This window comes from Neovison vison, chromosome 1, assembly GCF_020171115.1.
Source record: "Neovison vison isolate M4711 chromosome 1, ASM_NN_V1, whole genome shotgun sequence".
Classification (NCBI taxonomy): Eukaryota; Metazoa; Chordata; class Mammalia; order Carnivora; family Mustelidae; genus Neogale; species Neogale vison.
Window position 1 is genome coordinate 46,321,690 of NC_058091.1, and position 18,043 is coordinate 46,339,732.

At 37.8% G+C, this 18,043-nt stretch overlaps 1 protein-coding gene across 14 annotated transcripts in view; it reads right to left on the bottom strand.

The window, feature by feature from the left end:
* Nucleotides 1-18,043, bottom strand: part of DOP1A (DOP1 leucine zipper like protein A) — a 100,369-nt gene that overhangs the window by 26,370 nt on the left and 55,956 nt on the right. For 8 of the 14 annotated variants that reach the window (XM_044246485.1, XM_044246465.1, XM_044246443.1 and 5 more), the window contains 9 exons: nt 17,022-17,136; nt 16,611-16,640; nt 16,059-16,292; nt 10,962-11,589; nt 10,014-10,288; nt 8,424-8,576; nt 6,498-6,598; nt 4,486-4,745; nt 835-2,824 (listed from right to left, as the gene is read on the bottom strand). In XM_044246485.1, the coding sequence (XP_044102420.1) occupies nt 835-2,824; nt 4,486-4,745; nt 6,498-6,598; nt 8,424-8,576; nt 10,014-10,288; nt 10,962-11,589; nt 16,059-16,292; nt 16,611-16,640; nt 17,022-17,136 (3,786 nt within the window). The remainder of the gene's footprint in view (nt 1-834; nt 2,825-4,485; nt 4,746-6,497; nt 6,599-8,423; nt 8,577-10,013; nt 10,289-10,961; nt 11,590-16,058; nt 16,293-16,610; nt 16,641-17,021; nt 17,137-18,043) is intronic. The other 6 variants (XM_044246526.1, XM_044246494.1, XM_044246476.1 and 3 more) reach the window with 2 other exon arrangements.

Here is an 18,043-nt window from a genome sequence, read left to right on the forward strand (position 1 = left end):
ATCCTCATCTCTAAAATAAGTGAGTTGTACTAGAGTTCTTTTTGGCTAAAGAATTCAATACAAAATAAATGTAGTCAATAAATTTCTAGCAACTCTTAACAGAAGGCATATCAATATGAAATGATATAGGCAGTTTTATCATATTTTACATGTAGTAGCGAAGATTGCACAGGAAATAAATCATATACTAGTCTATTAAACATCTGGGTAATTTCTGACAGACTAATTAAACATGGAGATACAGATGGAGTTCACCACTAAACTATGAAAATTGCAAACAAGAAATAAAATCGGATGGGAAAACAATTATTTTTAAAAATTTATTTGACAGAGCGAGAGCACAAGCAGGGGAGTGGCAGGCAGAGGGAGAGAGAGAAGCAGGCTCTCTGCTGAACAAGGAGCCCGTGGGGGCTCGATCCTCAGACCCTGGGATCATGACCTGAGCCGAAAGAAGATGCTTAACCGACTGGGCCACCTAGGCAACTCCTAAAAATAATTTTAGTATGACATTAATTGCCACTTAGATAACTTATCAGATAAAACTAAGGAAGCCCTTTGCTGGGTTTTTCATTACTCTTACCAGTTCAGTCAAGAAGAACATCAAAATTAATTTCAACTAAGAAAAAAAGTCTGTTACACACTCCTTTCTTCCATTCTTGAATTCTTTTATTGATACACTTTCTCAAGCGGAGTTTCATTTTTGTGAAAACAACATATTATTTGTAACCTAATGATAACCACTAATTTATTTACCCAAATTGTAACTGACTTTGTGGACAATTACATTGCCGTGATGTGAAAAATGTCAATGACAAAGTTAAAAATCAATCTTACCTACTATCGGATAATCCTGTTTCATATTTGTACTGCTGGATTAGATTATCTAAATTCCTGCAGAGCTGCAGTGTCACGGAAACAACCACTCTCTGCAGAACTTTTCCCATGTAAGGCAGAGTAGATGTGATTAAACCAATCCACTGCGGGTGCATCTTACAAGCACAGTGTTGATGCAAAGCTCGTATCACTGCACAAAGGAACATGCCTTGACACGTAATAGGCTGAGCATGCAGATACTGGAGAGAAGTCATGGGCTGATGCGGATTGATGTGTTCCAGGTCAGAGACGACAAAATCAAAACCTGTTTCGTTCTCTTCCGGGATAGTCATTACCCGGTGTTCTAGAACAATGAGCCTCTGAAGCACTTTAAGAAGCTGTGACTGGAGTGTGCTGCCGTTGTCAAATTCATCCTCTGAGAAATTGATAAGGCTGTCCTCTGAGAAACCCTCCTCCACGGAAACCATGTTCTTACCTGCCATTTTCTCACTGTGCCATTTCTGTGCACTAAAGATAGATGACAGCAAGCAGTGAAGAATCACTTTCTGAACTTTGCACTTAGATAACATATCAGAGATAAAACTTGGGAAACCCTTTGCTGAGCTTTCTATTACTTTTGCCAGCTCAGTAAAGAGGAGCGTCAAAATTTCTATGCTCATCATCTGCATGTTTCGATTGCCTATTAAGTCCTGTGCGGTGACCTTGACGTGGGTTGGGTAATGGCTACGCATGTAATACAAGCAGAGGGAAATGAGGATTTCTATGTACATAGAACTCCGGAAGTTATGATTTGAGTCTACTGGAATGTGACTATAAAAGTCTTTGCCCATAACAGAAATACGGTGTCTGGCCAAGAGGTTCTGAAGCAGAGACAACTGAGGGGTATATGCATTATTTACACTAGTGGTTGAAATGGCATTTACAAAAGTAACAGGGTTGGTTTTTAAGATGGCTTTGATGGCAGAAAAAGCATAGAGAGTCCTCGATGAATCATACAACTGGAGATACAGGAGCACATGCTGATAGAGCGGATGGATGTTGAAATTGGGAGATTTCCGGGACCCTGGAGAACCCATATCACTCTCAATTTCAGAAATTTCTCCTTCTCCACAGCTGTACCAGTTTTCTAAATCCAGCCCATCGCTAAAGAACACACTGGTTTGTTTGAGTTTTTCATTTGAAGTTTTTTTCTTGTCATCATCCTTTTTTCTAGCAAGTTTTACTTTAGGTTTGGCTCCTGGTTGTTTACCGGACTCCTTAACGATGGTTTCTTTCTCGGAGACTTTTTCTGATAATTTTTCCTTGAAGCTGAACTGAATGCTACTGTGACTCCTCTGTCTAGATTTGGTCTCTGTGGAAGCAACACTGGAGTCCTGGAGAGTCTGTGTGGTTCCTGAAATACAAGGGGAGGAACTATTTCTGGAGATTCCATTTGCCAGGCACTCAGGGCCTCCCTCGGCTGACACAGAGAGAAACTGAGAACTGTCGTTACTCAGCAAAGCACTGTGGCTCTGCTGAGCAGACTGATCGTCGGTCTGGAGCACCTCTTCGCCAGGACCGACATCGCTGTGCTTTGGGGGCAGAGCTTCAATTTCTAACTGAGATGGAACTGATGCAGATTCTGCTTCGAGGCCACTTACAACTTTACATATCAGGTCAAACACTACCTGCTGAACATCGTCATCCGGGGAGCTCGCATTTGGCATTTGGGAATCTTCTTGAACATTCACATTTTCGGGATCGACTTCGTAACTCAAGTTGTCCCCAGCAGAGGACTGTGAACATCCAGAGTCAGAACTCTGAAGTACTTCTATCTGCTGGTCTGGAAGATCAAAATCAGATACAACCATTGGAATTGTCTCACTGCTGGTACTTAGAAGGGAAAGTCTGTCACTCAATGGATTAACAGTGAGACTAAAGTTCTCTATTTCATCCATGGTAAGTGGCTTTTCACCATTCCCTTTAGATGCAATGAGTTGTACTTGGCTTACTGGCATTTGAAGAAAACAGCAAAGAAGGAAAAAGATAAAACACGTTAAAATAACTGAAATGATAGACCGTATTCAAGATTTTTAATCATCAGCTTCAACACCGACTTATATTTTCCTATTAAATTTATTACTATTTTAGTAATATAATAGTAATTTAATTCATTACTATTTTAGACCCTTTAAGTTAGAAAATTATGTGGATGACTATTAACTAGAATTTAGTAAAGACAACTTAACATTAGAAAGCCGATTAATCCAACTGAATTCAACAGAACAACATATTTAAAACAGATATAAAAATTTGTCCTCATCCCCAAATAAGGTACCTTTTTTACTGGAGTTAAAAATTTTAGTTTTTTATCCTCCCTGTGTGATGCTTCCCTTTAGCTATGCTATTTCTAAGAATTCAAGTAATTTGCTCATAGATTATAATATGTATAGATGTAGTTCCTTGAGTTCAATAAAATTCAACATTTAGGAATTACCTAGTATGAATAAGGCCCTAAACCTAGAGACAATGGCAGTGAGAAAGAAGACGTCACTGCTCTCTATATAGAGTTTAAACTCAGTAGGGTATCACAAACACACTTATCCATTTCTATACTTTGTTGGGGGGGTATACTAGGCTGCCGGCATCCTTTTAGAAAGAGCAGAAGGCTTAGTTCCATATGAGTAGTACCAAGCAAGTGCTATAAAACTCAGGGAAAGCATCATGACCCTACAGGTAAGGAGACTAATCTCAAGACAAGGTGAGAATTCAGCAGATAGGCAGGGTAAAATGCTAACACAAAGAGGCTGAAAGTTGGGGCAATGAACAGGGTAGTGCATGCTCTGAGAAGACTCAGGGGAAGCAGTGGAAAGGAAGGCAGAGAAAGGAAAGAAGGCTCTGGAGAAACTAAAGATGAAGTAGCTAGCACACAGGCTCGGTTGCAGCTTCATCACTCAGCAGCCATGGGAGGGTGAGATGGCCACAGCCCTTTCAGCAGCAATTCCCTGCTCAGTAAAATGACCTTTTTAATACTGACCTCACAGGGTTATTTGTCAAGATAGAAATGAGATATGTGAGCATCTTTTGTCTCTGAAGTAAACTAATCTAATCTATGGGGCCATTATCACTGTATCATAGATGGCATCATTGGAGAGTTTGATAAGTGTGGAATTCTAGTAATGATAGCGAATATTCAACACTTATGATATGCCAGTCTAAACCGATCACATCACAAACAGGACAGTATCTGATGTCCACAATGAAGCCTGGAAAGGTGGGTGCTACTGTTCCCATTTCAGAAAGGAAGAAAACGACTCATGAAATCTAAGTATGCACTACAAGCTTAGTATACATTCCCAGTGAAGTAGCTCCATGGCCTTGTAGGACCAAAATTGCTAATTAAACTCTAAAGGTATTTTCAACAAAACTGAAGACTATCTTTGCCCAGAACTGGGTTGACTCCTCCCTTGAAAAAATAATCTGATAAGAGAGATCCAAGTCCTCTAAGGTGCTCACTGACGAAGTACATTCCCACACGGCCCACATGAGCACCACCAGGGCATGGTGAGAACACCTCACTGTTGCTGATCTCCGCCGTGTTCACCTCTCACTTGATTTTCATAACTTAATTAAAGAAATAAAGAAAGCTGTTCTACTTCCATTGATATTCACCATTGCTGCAGGCAAAATTCTGCATGAAATGCTTGTCACTCTCTTCTCCGGGGAAATAGGGAGCTTTATTCCAATAGCGTTCTGCTTGTACACGCTGCACTGAAACCCTCTGAGTTTTGGGATGAAGCAGGAGCAATAGTAATGGTTCCAAAACTCTTGCAATATCATGTCTTTGTAGCACTTGGTTCAGCCAGGCTTGTCCCACGGAGCTGGTAGAGCCATCGAGGCTGTTCAGGCTATCTAACATGATGAACAGCGACCTACAATAAATACCAATAATTAAAACAAAGAAGAAAACACCTACTTGAACTGTCACACACTAGTTTTTCTTAAATCAGTATTATTATAGGTTTTTTGGTATTTTGAATTAACTTTTTAAAAAGTAGTCATCCTTCAGGGTAACTGTGGACCACAGCATTTTAATAATCTTATTCCCTACGGTCCCAGTGGATATGAGAAAGGAGAAAAATCATCTTTTTATTTTTTTTTACATACTTATGTTTTCTTTTTAAAGTTCAAAAGCATATATTTTTCTTATAAGATAAATACTAAAGAATAGGAAAAAGAAAACCCCTTTGTCTTGTTTTAGCAACATAGTCCTATTCATGTCATTAAATACTGAACTCCCTACAAGTCAGCACCGCTCCCATGCTCTTTTGCACACAATCTCTTTAAGAGTCAAACCTATGAGCTTAATTCAAGGAAGGACCTTCTGTGAAAGGTATGGAGGTGTGGTCTGGAATCAGAAAACCCAAGATTCAAATGTGGGCTATCTACTTGACCTTATGTGTCGTTTTGGGCAAGCCACTTTTAATTTCCCTGGTCCTTTGGTGTCTCATTTGTATGATGAGAAATGGCAGGCTTCAAATGAGAGATGGTATTTGTAAAGTACCTAGGCCAAGGACCTAGTTCATTGCACTGGTTCAACAGCAGATCATTTAAAAATGGTGATGCTATTAAAAAAGTAATGTTCAGGGGCGCCTGGGTGGCTCAGTGGGTTAAGCCACTGCCTTCGGCTCAGGTCATGATCTCGGGGTCCTGGGATCGAGTCCCGCATCGGGCTCTCTGCTCAGCAGGGAGCCTGTTTCCCTCTCTCTCTGCCTGCCTCTCTGTCTACTTGTGATCTCTCTCTGTCAAATAAATAAATAAAATCTTAAAAAAAAAAAAAAAAAAAGTAATGTTCAGTAAAACACACATCTGTGTCCTGAGCTGGGGCTATAAGCACAATTGTATCTGTGGCCTCTTTTAGGAGACCTCCTAGTGAGACTGCCATTATCCTGTGCCAGTATCTGAAGCTATGGTGTAATACCATCTCCTTGGAGGTTAATGCAAATCTCACATTTGGGGGATGAGTCATCTAGATGAGTAGTGAAACCACTCTTAGGCAGCAACAGGTTCTCTGAATCCACATAAGTGGTCTTTCAGTATTTTTTTTTTTTTTAGATTTTTATTTATGTATTTGACAGAGAGACAGAGAGCAGGACATGGAACACAGGCAGGGGGAGTGGGAAAGGGAGAAGCAGGCTTCCCGCTGACCAGGGAGCCCAATGTGAGACTTGATCCCAGGACCCTGGGATCATGACCTGAGCTGAAGGCAGACACTTAATGACTGAGCCACCCAGATGCCCTATGGTCTCTCAGTATTTTAGCCATAGATTTATTAGGTCCAGTTCAGGCAGAAGACTGAAAATAACGATTAGAGAAACAGTTACATAATGTACTGTTTAAATGAAACTTCACTGTGAATAGAGACTCAAGGGCTGTCTCTGACACTTAGAATGGTGCCTGGCACACAGCAGGGTCTTGAGGAATCATCACCTAGTGAAAGGAAGGGTCTCTGGGTGCTCCATGCCATGCATTTTAATATAGCTTAGATTTAAAAAAATAATTTATAAGTTCTCTTTAAAAAATCTGTAAATTGCTATTTTCTACCCCTGACAAACTAGGCAGAGGATTCAAGAAAAGAGACACTGAGATACCTTACTGTAAATCCAACATCAAATGCAACCAACCTGTCAAAAGAACGTGCAAAAGATGATGACTTATTTATATGGAGATCCCTTGTGAGATGCCAAAGAACTGCAAACTTTGCATGTGCTTCCATCCTTATTTTCTGAGGAGGAATATGGGACATTAAGTTATTTTATTCTCCCTTGAAGATATTAAGAGATTTTAGTGAATCAAAGTTGCATTTTAAGAGGCAGTATTAGGTTTAATGTTCATAGTACTCAACACACAACACAATAAACTGTTTTTATGAAAGTAGAAATGTAAAAAAGACTTAAATATACACAGAAATATTAAACCTGAAGGATCATCTCATACTACCTCACAGACTAGGTTTAGACTAGGTAATCAAGTCTCTAGATCACTGCAAAACAGGGAATGGAAAGAACTTCAGTATAAGAACTTTCCCTCTTACTTTAATAGAAATACTTAGCAGTCAAAATTTATTTTATTACACTATGCAATGTACTTTTGCTCCCAGAAATTATATATTTATCTCAAATGAATTTGTCAATATTTATCAAGCTAGTTTATTAGATTCAAAAATTTAAATACCTAAAAATGATTATTTCCGTAAGAAAAACATTATATCCCTTTGAGATTACCTTGAAAACATTAAGCGTTATGGTAATAATGGAAAGAATAATGGAAAAATACATTATTCAGAAGGAGCAGCTTTTGGTGTTAGATAATGAACACGAATTAAATCAGGTAGGAATTATGAAGTTATCAAGATTTTTTAGTTTTCCTCAAGCACCTGTGGAATCTTTTGAGTAAAAGCCTCCCCATCAGGGACTGAAACTCTCTAAATTGCTTGTGATCAGTTAGAGAAGTGCTCTCTTTTTTTCCTCAGGCCTAATAATGCTTTTCCTATGAAGCCTATGTTTGTACACCAACTAATACAAACATGTAAAAAAAAAAACCAGTATTGTAATTTTTTTCATGGATGTATAATACCTTTATTCAGAACTTAGCATTTCTTCAAAAATAAAATATTACACAAGCAACTCAGGTATATAATTTGTCCTAGATTTATACTTAATGTAAACAAATGAAATTAAATGCAAGGCTTTGCTAAACATTTTATTCCTAAACAATTTTCAAAGAATGTGCTAAAATAGAGAATTTTAATAGAATAAACTTCTTATTCTTCTCATTTACTCCTCCATTTGCCAATTCCCCTTACCAAAAGCTTCATTTACTCAACACAATGCCTTTTTTTAGGACCCATTCAAACTCATTAGTACTTGCAGTTCTTAAAAATTAGGGTGATGCACTTCTAAAAGCTGTCTGATAAAATCCTGGATTAACCCTACAGAGCAGGCACAGGAAGACCACACACTTCACTGAACTGCCCTGAAGAAGTCAACCAGAATGACAATTCCGGCTTTTTCTTAGGAGCACCCAGAACTCTATCAGTTTTACTCTTACTGACCTTTGGATCGTTCTGTATACATTAGGATACAAAATCCTTATTTTGGGTATTTATTATAAGGCAAATAATATCTCACATATTAGCATTCTGTGGCTTATAAATGTCACTTGACACACACATTCCTTCATTTCACATGCATTCATTAACATCCATACTTCCTTCACCAAGGCTTCCTCTTTAAATGATCCAAGAACTTGGACCAGCAACAGGTTCAATGGCAACGAGTTCAATCATCGCCATCCACAACTTGTGTCCTGAATCAAGAAATAAATCCCAGTATTTGATTTCTCGTAATACTGATGCTGTTTTAAAGAACCTTCTTCCAAAAAAGGATAGAACAAACTTGTTTTAAAGATATGAAGGTCACTCTGAATGAATTTATGTCATCTCTAATCAGATACTAGCTACAATAATTTTCCTAGAGTTTCTTTAATTTACCTTTTGGTATAATGGGAGTGGGGCAGGTGGGGTGGGACAAGATAAAAAAAGAATTTACCTTATCTTTGTGGGTTAGCTGCTGACTTATAACATCCTCACAGATGCTAGAAGAAGGAACCAAGTTATGTAATTGATAAAACAGTTCCACGCTTTTCTGGTGGTGCTGAGGTGTCCTATCTCCCAGCTGATCCCACAATGTTAAAGCTACATGCTATAGAAAAAGATGTGAAAGTGACAATGTTATGAAACCATAAATTAAACCTTCTTTAACAAGCATTTCCTGTTAGGTACAACAAGCCTCTGAATGCCAGATCTCGAAGGTCTTTAATATCCATTATGCCACTAGGATGATATTTACAAGTGTACCTTTTGATGTGCTTTTTGGTTATATAGACCACTAGAACTTCTTATGACAGACCTTTAACAACTGACTGATTATTTTTATTTTTTAAGGTCCCCCCCAATAATATTTATTCCGTTTTCTTTAAAATTTTATTTATTTATTTATTTAAGAGGCGGAGGGACAGAGACAGAGAGCATGAGCAGGGAAAGGGGAAGAACAAGAGGGGGAAGCAGACTTCCCATGGAGCAGGGAGCCTGACCTGGTTGATCCCAGAACCCTGAGATTATGACCTGAGCCAAAGGTAGCTATTTAACCAACTGAGCCACTCAGGGCCCCTAATATTTGTTTTAAACATCAAATGTGGAAGTACATTCTCCAGAGCCCAGGGAAGACCCCATTTCACTCTTTTAGTGACATTTAGTAAAGTGTTGCTAGAATACATTATTCTTAAGAGGATACAAACCCCACAATGAATATTGTTTAATATTTATGGTTATATGTTACAAAGTAAAATCTAATTCATAGTCCAAATATCCAAATTATTTAAGACATACAAAATAGTTTGTATATATTTCAGAGTTACATGTGTTAACACAACAGGTGATGATCTACCATAGCATTAATAAAAAATGTAACCATTTTTAGGGTTTCCCACCATAACACTGTTAAAAAAGCCAACTCTAACTTAGCAGGACAATTGCTCTGGTGGAGCGCAATGACATGAGATGAGATGAAATTAAGAATTTTTGTTTTAGATAAAAATAATCTACCTAGTTAAGATGTAATATAATCCAATATACTTGATGTTCTTTCTATGTAGACGCTATCATCTGTACTGCTGTGATGGAAATAAAAAACTGCGTTTTTTTTTCTGAATGGCATCAAACACCACAGATGACGACCAATTAATACAGAGTCAGAGACACTTTTCCAGGGAATTGAGGAGAGCTGAGACTCGACTCTACGAAAATCACAAGTGTCATCACTACAACATGTGGAAATAAGTTTTACTGTGTAAATGATCCTACTTCTTTTCTAGCTGAAATCATCCCCTCTGTGCTTTAGAGCCCTGATCCTTGCCTTCCCTAACCTCATCTCCATCTCCTCTCATCCTTATCTTCTTCCCTCTCACGGAACTGGGGACAAGATTGGCAAAGCAGAACAGAGTAAGGATGGTATTGGTCTTTTTCTATGCAGTATAATACGAAGAGGTATTCAATGAAGCCTGATTACATCTTTAAAATCTCAGCTAAGCAAAGTAGGTCAAGTACCATCTTAGTCATGTATGTACTTCTTAGAATTTACCTTGAAAAATTCAGTCTTCTCAGCTATGTATCGCAGATTGCCCGGAGTGAGGGGAGGTCTAATAACCACTGCTACCCTTCCTTGGTTTGGACTTAAGGGTTGGGCAGGCTCCACGCTGTTGATGTTTTCCCCGGTGACCATAGCCACAGACTGCGTCAGTCCCACCAGGTCCATGACTAATGAAATAGCAACGCTCTGCACACTGAAATCACTTGCTTGGCTGCAAGCATTCATCAGAGTCTGAAGCCACAGCGGAGGCTGCACGTGCTCCCAGTCTGAAACGAAAAGACGGAAACCAACAGGGTTCATCCTGCTAAATCTTACATACTAACTTCTAGGCTAATTAAAAAAAAAAAAAAACAAAGCACCTTTTCTTACTACCTTCAGGCCTTGATCTGTTAGTAAAACCATGGTTTCTCACCTAGACTGGAGCTTTAAGAAAGTAAAACAGCAACAAGAATTTCATGAACTTTTTTAGTATGTAATTTTCTTATGCCAAGTCATGAATCTATTTCTTTGTCCTGAAAAAATGGTACATTAATCAACACACATTATGTAGCACTCATAGTACCCATTGCACTATGCATGTACGTATATAAAAATTAAATAATGGTAAAAATATATGATACTAGTCTTAATAAAGGAAACCAATGGATCTAAAAGTTGCATTACTTTTCTCCAGAGAAAGGAGTTAATGTCCTTCTTAGTTTCTACTCATTTGCATGCAAACTGTGAAAGACATCAAAATCACATTTTCCAATGTCAATATATATCTCTCCATAAAGACAATATTTCATTAGAAAAATCTACAAATATTAAATAACACTTTACGAAACTAACTGGCTAAAAAAAAGGTCCCAGTTTTAATATCTGAGTGCTCCTTAAAAAAAAAAAAAGAAAAAAAAAGGTGCCATAAAAAATATTTAAATAAAGCCAAGATGACCTTACCAGTTTCTGATTTTTCAGAATGCAAGTCTGAGGTATGGTTCCCTTCAGCAATATAAACTGGGAAACTGGAGCACTCCAGTAAGAGCTGACAAGCAGAGAGGAAGGCAGAGAGGTATTCTTTTGACGTTTTCTGTTTACTTATGTTTCTGTCTTTCACATCTCCATGTGAATCTCTGTCCCATTTGGGAGTCTCTCCTTGCTCTCGTTCTCGACTGAGATCCCCTGGATGCTCTGCAGCCAAAGCCTGAGAAAAAGTGTTACCCTGAATGATATAGAGGTTGATAAGTCTGGTAAGAAACTGCTGGACATACTCCAAGCAGCACTGCATTGCAGTTTTTTGGGCGGTCTTCCCACTTCGAGGTGCTGTCCCCTGAGTGACTATGGAAGGGGGCTGGATGATGGTTTCTTCAGATCCCACTGTGGAGGCCGTTTCTGTCTCAGAGGATGTACTGCCAATGGGGATGGCAGCTGTCCCCTGCCCCTCACTCAGGTCTCTGTCAATGTCATCACTTCGGTCTGCTTGATACTGTATAAACTCAGTGAATCCACTCTCTGATGATCGACTACTTGGTGGATTTTCTCCATCTTCAAACACTTCAGTAGGATTTTCAAGAGAAACTGATGAGACCTGATAGATATTAAAAACAGCAAAGGCTAAGTGGTTACGTCTGTCTATTAGAAATTAAAAATTTAAAATGGCCATGTTTTAAGAGAAGTCAGTTTGGATTAGATGATTTAAAACTTTGTCTTATGTATCCAGATGAATATTAGAATAGTTTCTACCACCGATTCATATGTCTATGATAATCATTAGGAAATAGTGGTATGGGTCTAATGAATATATTAATATAAAATCAAGTGCTAAGTATTTATTATTTACTACATGGGTAGTAAGGCTGGGTTCTTGAGGGCAAAATATGTATATGCACAAATCTGTAGGATCCATAGTCCTTGTTTTCAAATGACTGACAATATATTCAGTCTACTTCATGAAATCACTTCCCTAATGTCTCAACAATGCAAGGAAGAAATTTTAAAAACTAGAAATAAAGTCTAATAGGTCCTCTGTTCAGAACCCAAGAATGTGAAATTTCTGCATAAAGTACTATTTAAATGTGTGCCATTAATCTTACATTCTTTCAACAAACAGTTACTGAACCCACATTGTGTGCCAGACACTGTATTAGGTACTAGGAATGAAAGGAATAGTTTGTGATCTGAAGGAAAAGACAGGAAGACAATTAAAATATTAATGAAAGAGCAGCTGCTAGAGTACAGCTGGAATGCAGTAACCATCCCCTTCCTACAAAGATAGGAGCAGTACAATCACCAAGCCTATTTTCTGACTTAGTTTAAGGGAACAAAAGTACATATCATGAATTGTTTGGTGACTGCCGGAGTATAAGTTAAATTTGAATAAGAGGACTTTTTAGTAACTAGAAAGTGATCTTATTGAAGATACAAACTAAATATTCTGCTGCTAGGAAGCTGGGTCTCCCCCAGCGCTCCTTGCTTCAGTGAATGGCACCACCATCCATCAAACCAGAAGGCAGAAACCTAGGGGAGGGGCGCCTGGGTGGCTCAGTGGGTTAAGCCGCTGCCTTCGGCTCAGGTCATGATCTCAGGGTCCTGGGATCGAGTCCCGCATCGGGCTCTCTGCTCAGCAGGGAGCCTGCTTCCTCCTCTATCTCTGCCTGCCTCTCTGCCTACTTGTGATCTCTGTCTGTCAAATAAATAAATAAAATCTTTAAAAAAAAAAAAAAAAAAAGAAACCTAGGGGAGATTCTTGGGATCCTCTCCACCTCTCCTTCACACTTCCCCTACATCCACTTCGAACTGTGCTGAAGGTTACTGTCCATGAGTCAGCTACGGTTCTGCCACTTAACTAGCTTGGCAAGTTAACATCTCTAAACCTAAGTCTCCTGATAAATATAACTGAGATAACAACAGTTCCTACATTTCACAGTTGCTGTTAGGATTAACACAGTTTATCTAAAGCACACAGCCCAGTGCCTGCCAGTTAGTTAAGCACTCAATAAATTTTAGTGATCACTCATTACTCTCACCAATCCATTACTAGGGCTTACTGATTGTTTGCTCTCACATGTGCAGCTAATCCATTTATTTCTGTCTCCACGCCCCCATCTTGTTAGCACGTTACCACCACCTGTTACCCGTACTACTGGTCTCCCCACATCCATGCTGTTTGAGATCCATGTTGCACACTGCTAAGTAATTTATCTATTACACAAATCATGTTATGTCACTTGCCTCTTAACCCTTCAGCATCTTCCCACTGCTTCCAAAATAAAGACTAAAAGCCCCGGTATAGTGAAAGGCCCTGTATGACCTGGCCCTTGCCTATCTCAAGACTGCATTTCCCCTTGCTGTGTGCACAGCATTCCTTTCTGCCAAAGAGGCTTTGGGAATGCTTCTTCTTCTCCCAAGAGCTCTCTTCTTTCTACCTCATCCCACCCCCAATTCTCTAGGGTTTCACTCAAACAATCCTTCTTTACGAAAGCCTTCCTTACACCCACAATCAAGGTCAGATCACAGCATTTTCCATATTCCTATCACTCTATATTTTCCTTCATGTGTTTATCACAACTATAATTAAATGTGCAATTATTTGTTTAATGTGTGTCTCCCAACTAGCAAAAATGGGTCAGGAAGACAGGGACTGTGTCTACTTCACCACTGAATACAGAGTGGTTAATAGATAGAGGTTGTTTTCTCTGTTTCGAAGGTAAGCACACTGAAGTTAAAAACAAAACCTGCCCAAGTGTACATGACAAATAAGGTTAGTAGTTATTAGATGAGCTTAGCTTAGGTGATTCTAAAGTTCATGATATTTTTACTATAGCTTACTGCTATAATAGTATGAGAACTTTTCGTATTATAATCCCAAACTTCAGAGGCAGCTATCAGAATGGAACTGTTGACATTTCTACTTGAAAGGCTAAAGGCCATCTAAAACCTTATATTAATACCTTTTTGAAAATAAGTCTTATTTAAATGATAAAAACGGTCATTAACTTATTGTAAAGTTATTTGTATATTAATCTTTTTCATATAAGGATCATAAAACAATGAGCATTACATTAAGAGAATTCAAGCTATAAATTCAGTTAAACTTGTATACATTTATTTAGTTGCATGGTCTGTATTATGTAACTATGTTTCAGATTATTTTATAATAAAACGTCTTTCTGAAAAGAGAAAAAAATGACGTGTCTTGGACATTTGGTTATAGATATTGAATACACTAATTTTATAAAAATGTGCTAAGTGCATATAGACAAAATTAGAGTCATAATTCTTTTAAAAGAATCATTACTTCACTTACACTTTTAAAAGGAATAAAGAAAATAGCCTTAGCTTTCAAATATGATAAGTTTTAGACATTTCAGTGAAGACAATACCATTGTGTTTCGGTTAAAAAAAAAAAAAAAAGTAAAGAACATCTTAAGGCCTGAGAATATAGAAGAAAACCAAAGAGAAAGGGAAAAGCGTACTCTCAGGTTAATGAACCATTATGTTAAAAAAAAAAGTATATTTAATTATCCTTCACTTAATATGAGTAGATGTTCCCATTTACTTTAACCTGTAACCATCAAGAGGTGCCTCCAGATATTTTCTAATGGTAAATATTCACATATTTGAATATGCTATTGAGAGAATCCTGAGGTCCTCCCCCTTCTCAAACTAATCTCATTCAAAAAACAACAAAAACAAGACAATACTCCAAAGCAGTTAGTACCTATTTTAGTTTAATTTCTAAGAAGATCCTAGAGGCAAAAATTAAGGAAATAGCAGAACTAAATAAATTCTCCAACGGAATCAGTATATATGTCACATATAAATAATAAACAGGTAGGAAGGAAACTAAAAGACTGGTTTTAGTTTATGTAGGATGATCCTGGGATATATTTAAATTGATTGTGGGTCAGTGACATTCATTTCATACGAATTAATTTTAGGATTAATTTTAGGATAATACTTGACGGGAAAGATTATATTAGACTCTCCTGATAAAATATTTTGCCTAGCTGGAAAAAAAAAAAAAAGCAAAACCTTAAAAAAAAAAAAAAAACCTTACTGAAAAAGTAAGGGCAACTATACAAACCCAGGATTTAGGTAAGGAACCTTGAAAACTAGAAAATTTTAAACCTTTGTCTTAAAATACAGACACTCTGCGTAAACTCAATGGAATTACATACATGTTTTTTTCCCATCGATGCATCACAGGTGTTTTAAGTATGATACTATGGCCAGACATTAAAATTAGTATAATTCTATTCAACATCATAAAAGTAGCAGTAAGAATCTGGAAGACTACGTGCATCTGGGTGGCTCAGTGGGTTAAGCCTCTGCCTTGGGCTCAAGATCTCAGGGTCCCGGGATCGAACCCCACATTGGGCTCTCTGCTTGGCTGGGAGTCTGCTTCCCCCGTCTCTCTGCCTGCCTCTCTGCCTACTTGTGAGCTCTCTCTCTGTCAAATAAATAAATAAAAATATTTAAAAAAAAACCCAAAACACAGTATGTGACCTGTCTACCTCTCTAGGCATTTTGAGGATCCGTTGCCATGATCTTTATGGAAACATTGTCAAACGGTAATATAATATAAAAATGAAAGACCTGAGAATGGTAGGGTAAGTTAGACTTATTACGATTACCTAGGGAAGGAAGAAAGAGGCAGGCTGTTTCTCCTGGAAACTGCCAGACCTCTGAGCATTGTTATAATCTGTAGCCTTGAAATGTGTCTCCCCTTGATGACAGGAAGTCAGGCTGTACTTCCCAAGGCTGCTCAGAACCAGATCAGCTTGCTCCTTCCTTAAACTCTGCCCCTGCACCTGCATTAAGCCTCTGATGTGGCTAAAGCTAATTTCTAAAATATCAGGGGCATTTAACGGGATCAAAGTCCAGAAATGTTCTCTGGGTTGATTACATTTACCAAGAATAGAAAGCACAGGGAATTCTGGAACCACAACACTTGAATCTAGAAAAAATTCACTAATGTTTAAATGACTATATACAAAATATTCTGCTTTGAAGAAATATAATTGGTCTAATCCGAAAAATAATAGCACACCTTACCTTTTTGTCTTCCCATTCTTTGACTGAGTTGCTCTGCCCACTTGAAAATTGCAACACACCTCCAGTGCTGGCAGATAAGAGTGGAGGTTGAACCTTGCTAAGGATCTTTGAGCAGAGCCTGAGTGAATCTGTGAGCTCAGTTAAGTGCAATGTCTGGAGATGGCTTGTCAGGGCAGAAATCATCCTGAGCAGCAACTGGGGCAAATGTTCTGTCTGGATTTCAATATAAGTCTCCTGATGACGGAAAGTGAAATGACAAAAGTTCGTATAATGTATAAACCCCAAATTCTATTACTTCACTTATTTTTAATGTATATAACAAAAGAAATAATTTTACTCATCTGTAATATTTTATACGTATCATGCTCTTAATGAACATTGTATGCTCATTTTATTACTGACTTAAATAATTTGTTGCCAAATTCTCAATTTAAGTACTTCAAGGTATATATTATAAAATAACCCCAGTTTAATTTGCTATGTTACAGAAATTATAATATAAAAAAAGCGAATACAATCAGTTAAAGACAAAAGACAGGCCGAATGTCATACCTGACACAGCACCCTCATACTTCTAGTAGGCTTCAAAATGAGAAAGCAAAGAATTGAGGAGAGAAAAGGAGAAAAGATTTCCAACAGTCTTCATTTAATAGAAAGAATTATTAATGAGTATAAATGCAGCATTAGACCACTATATATTAACCATTAAAGATTTCAATAACAGCAGCTATGAAGTACATTCCAAGGAGTACATAAGACTTATTTATGTATCCTATATATGTCAGAGGACAAAGCACTTGGAAAAATTTATGAAAAAACAAAGCTAAGCCAAAGGAAAAAAATCAATTTAACTTTAAAGATGAAATTTATTTAAAGATGAAGTCTGTCTCCAACATGAAATACCTGAACTATGTTATTACATTTCCCCAATACTTTTTTTTTTTCTAACCAAGGTGGTCTTACCAAAGAAACTATATCCAACAAAAAATCCACCAGTAAGCAGAAATTCGTCAGCTGTAACTCAGATGACTCACTACTATCTCCAGGTCCAATCTGAAGTCTGGCGTGCAATGTCCTCCTAAAAGGACAAAATTCACTTTATCAAGTACAAGTGATATGAATATTCGTATCATATATATGTGATTTCTTTTTAATGAGAGTCAACACTGGGACACACACAATGATATTCCTGTGAATATTCCCTTTCCCCAGGACACTTAACTCCAAGTGGAAAATTTACAAAGCAAGATTCCTAATGGTTTAAACTCCCTGGAACCCCCATCTTGCACTTCCAAGCGTTCTGGGTAGATCTCACTTTTTTGGACTTGCTCCCACTACACTTATCATCTCCTAGTTAAAATGGATTATTTGCTCCTTGATTGATAACCTCAGGGCTTTTTTTAAAAGTACCAACTTGTCCTCCCTCAACCCCATTCTCTCAAATCCAGAATGCACCCATCCTTCATGGTTTAAGATCAAACATCTCCTCCAGGAAGCCTCTTCTGATCATTCCTCCAACAAACAATCACTTTAAATCATATTAGTTCTATATAAGACATTACATTGCCCTACACTCTGAAGATACAAAGAATATGACAGAGTCCCTAACCAGCAAAAATAATAAGCATCTAGATAAATAAATATACCAATTTGGCAGTGTAGGAGTTGATTCTGATGGGAGATTTGAGGGAGTCATGGAAGGTTACTGAAAGGTGGGTCACTTGCCTATAGGACCTCCCAGATGGGGGAAGAATATTTTAGAAGAAATAACACAAGTGAAGGTTCAGCAACAGGAGTGACAGCTCAGGCCCTGTGTGTTCAGGGCATAGTACAGAAGGTAAATAAAGGCAGGTAAGTCTTTGTGAATGTAGAAATGAAGGTGGAAACCCAGGCCATGACTGGGTGGCAAAAAGATATTCATAATTTCCTCAATATTGCTACCACATTTTAATCTATTAAGGAATCTATAACTTTTTAAAAAGAGA